This window comes from Netta rufina, assembly GCF_964035555.1.
Source record: "Netta rufina genome assembly, chromosome: 18".
NCBI classification, from domain to species: Eukaryota; Metazoa; Chordata; class Aves; order Anseriformes; family Anatidae; genus Netta; species Netta rufina.
Window position 1 is genome coordinate 1,738,549 of NC_140142.1, and position 6,000 is coordinate 1,744,548.

The 6,000-nt window shown below is 49.1% G+C and overlaps 1 protein-coding gene across 1 annotated transcript; it reads left to right on the forward strand.

The window, feature by feature from the left end:
* Positions 1–3,750: 3,750 nt before the first annotated feature.
* LOC311216108 (olfactory receptor 14A16-like) lies at positions 3,751–4,686 on the forward strand (the record flags this gene model as incomplete). Its single annotated transcript, XM_084297654.1, has 1 exon — positions 3,751–4,686. The coding sequence occupies one exon, from the start codon at positions 3,751–3,753 to the stop codon at positions 4,684–4,686; it is 936 nt and encodes a 311-aa protein (XP_084153780.1).
* Positions 4,687–6,000: the final 1,314 nt, after the last annotated feature.

The following is a 6,000-nucleotide window of genomic DNA, read 5'->3' on the forward strand; positions in this document are numbered from 1 at the left end:
TCAATGCCTTGTGCATGCTTCTGGCCTTTATGGCCCCTATCTGTGCCACATTCCTCATGCAGGTCCGTCAGCTGCACAGACAGAAGTGACCTCCCAGCCTTCTTCACAGCCATGTGCCTCCTGCAGGCCCAGCACATCCTGAGGCACACCTGATCCCATCCCAGCATTCCCAGCCAGCTCCTCCTTGTGGCCTCTGATCTGATCACATACCTGTCACCTCACATGTCTCTTCCAATGCCATGGGACTGCTGCAGGACCTCACAGTCCCTGCCCTGCCCCAAGCGGACAAGAAGCTGAAGTTAGGTGTAGGAGTGGGGTTGAAGCTGAGATGTGCTGTGTGCATGGTGGAGGGCTTTGGGGGTTAGATGATCAAGTTAATGTTTAGGAAGTAGAGGTCACCCTCCAGGGTTAAGGGAATGGCAAAGGGTTCAAGTGAGGGACTAAGGTTCTGCTCAATGTGCCTGCTCAAGATCTGGGATAAGGACAAGTGTTGAGGTTTTTAATTTAGATTTGATCTGAGGTGTAGATTCAATAATAGCATTTTAATCCTTAGTTAGGCTTAATTGTCCTCCTGTTTACCCTTATTGTAGAAGATGCCTTTCATGTCTGGCTTTTCAAAATCCCGAGTAACGTCTCTCCTTTATCTGGCCTTTCCAAGGTCTTTGAGAGAGGTCTTATGATGACATCTGCAGATCCACTAGAACCTGTCTCATCCTTCCCACACCACCTCTAAGCAACCTGAGGACTGACTGGGAGGATGATGATGGTTTGGGAAAGAGCTTGGTTAAAATCTCCGAGGAGGAAGACCAAAAGTTCTTCTCTCTACTAGAGAAACATTTATTCATGCCAATGAGTATGTCCTGTTCCTGTGTGGAAAGATTAATGTTATGATTGCTTTAAACAAAATGCTGTACCAAATGTTTGAAGGGCATAAGATACTGATTTTTTTTTTCCTTTGCGATTGTATTAGTAGCTTATGTTATGCGCTGTTCTGCGCTTCACATGGAGAGAGATGATGGTGTTATAGAAAACAATGACACTTGTGAGGACAGAAAAGCAGGTGGATAAAGCTTTGAGTCTGCCAACACAGGACACACACACATGAAAACTGCATGATTAGGAACAGGAAGATTGGATACAAATACAGATTACAAAAGCAAAACCATGAGTATCACCGTGGCACTGCAGAACAGCTCCAGCAATGGGGCAAAACCACGGAAGGTTTCCACGACACTGGGGCCACAGAACTGTAGCTGGGAGGAGGAGAAAGAATTCCTGTACAGGAGAGAAATTCCCCTGGTTCAGGTAGGGCTGCCTTCTGGAGTCAGACCTTCCACTTCTTGAGCCTTGCAGAGAACAGGGGTGGCATACAGCCCAGGGCTGACCGTAGGGCATGGTCCCCAGCAGGAAGCACTGTGGTCATGCAGAAGGTGCAGCTGAGAGTGCTGCCACCTCTGTGAGCAAAGGGGGTGCTGTCCTCAGCCAGGAAGCTGGCCAGCATCTGGCGCAGGGTGCTGGAGCTGTACAAGGTCTGCAGGGAAGATGAAGAAGACCACGGGCATCTGCAGGTGTTTGTTGGGAGGCACCAGCATAGTGATGAGGGTGTTCCACATCACAGTCACCGTGCTGGTCAAGTAACAGGGGAAGAAGAGATTTGTGTATGGGTAGAGGATCTTCCATGTGGATTACGGGGAAAACTCAACAAACGGTGTCTTAGTGTCCAGTTCCCTGCATGGAAAACCATTTAGAGCATTCAGGTCCCCCCTCTCTTGTTAGGACACATTCAGAGGGGTGAAATGATCCGTGGTAGTCGTGGCTGAGGTGTCCTGTCATGCAGTGGGAACACAATAGGAGTTAAGGGAGGGAATCATTTTACTCATGATGGACAATCAAACTTATGTAGCATAAATCACACTTCTAAAATCAGTCTCTCCCAAGTTCAGCAAGGAGCAGTCAGCGAAGACTTCAGTCTAATTCAGGCACCACACCCCAGCAGAGACCCTGCTGCCTTGGGGAGCTGTCAGCCCTGAGGCCTTGGGGACACCTTGAGGGAGCCCAAGGGCACAAAGCAAGTGATGCCATGGTCGGGTGCTGTGCTGCTGAGCTGGGCCGGGCTCCTGGGCCCAAGGGGAGCTCCTGGCAAGTGCTGCAGAGAGACAGCTGTGCTCAGGAGCAGCTCCTCTGCACAGCGCAGCAGGGCTGGGGGCTCTGACCGCAGCTGGCACACAGACAGGAGAGAAGGAGAGAGGGCTTGGAGGCACTGAGGAGCGCAACAACAGAGGACAGCGTGTGGCAGGACACATCTGCAGGCTCTTGACACCGTGAGGCTCTGGCAGCAGGGCACTGCAGGTGGGGTTGCCAGAGGGGTCTTGTACAGCTGGCACATCTGATGGCTGATAGCATCTGTCTGGGTGAGTTTCTTTGTTTCTCCAGAAATGAGCAGAAAATGCTTTAGAGAATGGCATTTATGATTGGATTTTTGAAAAGGAAGACCAAGGCAGGGGCTACCTGAAAGGCAAGACTTTTTCTGTAGCCTGTGCTTGCAGATACCTGTGGTAGAATGGAGGCTGGTTTCATGGTAATAGGTGGTCAGGTTTGTACTGCAGACTGAGACTGCTAGAGCATTGCAGTGAGAGATCAATATTGAATCAATGAACTTTATAAAGTCCCTTCCCACACCTCAGCCCACAGACTACACCAATATCATCATTTTGTGGTCCTCTCAGGTTTTATCCTAGCTTTTCTTTAGGAGCTGCAAACCCTCCAATGCCCAGTGCTCTGCCTTTGGGAGGTCTCTGCAAGCTTGAAGTGAGCACAGATCATTTGCAATGAGGATGAGCTGCCTCCTCTGCAGGCAGAGCTGCAGCACAGGAGGGTCTGCTGAGTGTCCGTCTGTCCCTCCCTGGCCTTGCCTCCCCTGGCAGCAGCACGCTGGCATTCCTCCTGGCTTCTCCAGCTGGCCGTGCTGCTGCTGGTCTTGTTCCCAGGCTGGCTGGGGATGGGGGTTTCACATGCCCATGGGGTGAGTCCTCAGTGTGCCTGGGGGAAAGGGAGTAGGGGGACAGGGTGAGGCATCTGGAGATGGACACTTTGAGCCTGGATTCCTCTGCTCTCAGCAGTGTCTTTGTTCTTTTCAATCAAACATGTGAATAGAACTTTCCTACAGCTTTCATGGGGCAGCTGAGACTGTACTTGATGGACAGACTGGCTGTCCTCCCTAAAGAGCACTGTGCACTAAAGTAACAGTCCCTTTTTCTCTGATAATGATCTACAAGGATTCCCTTTGAGTCCAGTAGAAATAGCCAGGATCGGTGGCTCGGAAACATTCCTCAGGAGTGGTGGGACAGCTGAAACAAAAAACTCAAAAAAAACAAAAATTTAAAATAAAATTTAAAAAAGCCTCCACAATTCTGCCTTGCAGTTTGGTGAACTGGGAGCAACACTGGGGAAAACCTCTTTGAGATCAGGAGGGAAGAGAAACTGACATTTCCCCATGTTCCTCTTCACCTCTTGCTGTAGGACAGGACTGGCTCCTGCATTACCCACAGTAGAGCCCCCTGTTCCAAGAGACAGCCTCAAGCAGAATGAATCATGATGCATGAAAGGGATCTGCCAAATGTCTGCCAGAAAGTACACAATATAGGCAATGATTTTAAATGAGAAACTGAATTTGTCTCCCTCTGATACATTTCTTGTACATTATTACTCTCATCCTCTTCTTTGCTCAGGACCACATCCCGAAAAAAGCAGATGTCCAACAGAAGCACCATCACTGAGTTCCTCCTGCTGGCATTCGCAGACACACGCGAGCTGCAGCTCCTGCACTTCGCGCTCTTCCTGGGCATCTACCTGGCTGCCCTCCTGGGCAACGGCCTCATCCTCAGCGCCGTAGCCTGCCACCACCACCTCCACACCCCCATGTACTTCTTCCTCCTCAACCTCGCCCTCCTTGACGTGGGCTGCATCTCCACCACTCTGCCCAAAGCCATGGCCAATGCCCTCTGGGACACCAGGGCCATCTCCTATCAAGGATGTGCTGCACAGGTCTTTTTCGTTGCTTTCTTGTTTGGAGCAGAGTTTTCCCTTCTCACCATCATGGCCTACGACCGCTACGTTGCCATCTGCAAGCCCCTGCACTACGGGAGCCTCGTGGGCAGCAGAGCTTGTGCCCAGATGGCAGCAGCTGCCTGGGGCAGTGGCTTTCTCAATGCTGTCCTGCACATGGCCAACACATTTTCCCTGCCCCTCTGCCAAGGCAATGCTGTGGACCAATTCTTCTGTGAAGTCCCCCACATTCTCAAGCTCTCCTGCTCAAATGCCTACCTCAGGGAAGCTGGTCTTCTGGTCTTTAGTGCATTTTTAGCATTTGGTTGTTTTGTTTTCATTGTGGTGTCCTATGTGCAGATCTTCAGGGCAGTGCTGAGGATGCCCTCTGAGCAGGGCAAGCACAAGGCCTTTTCCACGTGCCTCCCCCACCTGGCTGTGGTCTCCCTCTTTGTCAGCACTGGCATATTTTCCTACTTGAAGCCCCCCTCCATTTCCTCGCCATCCCTGGACCTGGTGGTGGCATTTCTCTACTCAGTGGTGCCTCCAGCCCTGAACCCCATCATCTACAGCATGAGGAACCAGGAGCTCAAGAATGCAGTGAGGAAACTGTTTCCATACATGCTTCTTAAGCATCCATGATGTGTTCAGAAGATGTATTCTTAATACTGTGCAACTATTTTGATTCATACTATATCATATCAGTTTTATTGTTACTAGTGTTATCATGACATTATCATTCATAATAATACTAAAATAAATAAAAGGGTATTTGGAAAAATGACACAACATTTTTTAAATTATTTTTCTCTGTAAAAATTTGAACAATATTTCATTTTGTTTTTAATAATCTCATTCTTACCATTCTGAATGTTATTTCTTGTGTTAGGTTTGACCACATGGTCTAATGCATATACAGAAGCAGGCTTCCTTGGTAGTTAAAGACAATAAAGATATCATGAGAAATTCATTGGTCTCAGTATCCTTCTCTTCCCATCTCCTCTGGAGCTGGGGGAGCAGTCCCAGCATCGAGGAGGGGCTCAGGGCCAAGAGCCCAGCTGGCACAGGTAGGAGCAGTGTATTTGGATTAGACCTTGTGGATCTAGGTGACAGTCCTGTTGTCTCTATATCAGAGCTCTGGCACAAAGCCTTTTCCACGTGCCTCCCTCACCTGACCATGGTGTCTGCCTCCCTCAGGCCTGTCATGGTTTCCTACCTGAAGCCCCCCTCCATCTCCTCCCCATCGCTGGACCTGGTGCTGGCATTTCTGTACTCAGTGGTACCTGCAGCACTGAACCCCCTCATCTACAGCATGAGAAACAAGGACCTAAAGTATGGAGTGAGGAGACTGCTCCTATACATGCTTCTTAAACATCAATAATGAGTTTATAATATATAGTCATAATTATGTGAAATTAATGTGATTCACGTCAGTTCACTTTTATCATTATTTCAGTAATGTTATTCTTAGCATCCTGCCTGTTAATAAATTTATATACATTGACCAAATCATCTAATCTACCCATAGGATTAGTCTTCCAGTGTAAATAAAGACAATAAAGAAGCCATCAAAAATTCACTGATCTCAGTATCCGTCTCTTCCCATCTCCTCTGGAGGGGCTCAGGGCCAAGAGCCCAGCTGACACATGCAGGAGCAGCCCCGGTGGCCCTCGAGGCTGCCCCTCATTGCCCGCTGGGCTCTGCCTCTCTGCTGCCTTCGGGTTGGGGCTGCTGCTTTCCTGGAGCCATGGCCATGGCCAGCAGCAGGATGTGGTCTTGTAAGGAATGGAACCTGAGCATGAAATAAATGGTACGGAATAAGGGGTGGATGGATATCCTGGTTTCAATTAGGACGGAGGTAATTTTCCTCCTACTAGCTGGTAGGGTGCTATGTTTTGGCTTAGGATGAGAAGAATGCTGATAAGACGCTGATGTTTAATTGTTGCAGAGCAGTGT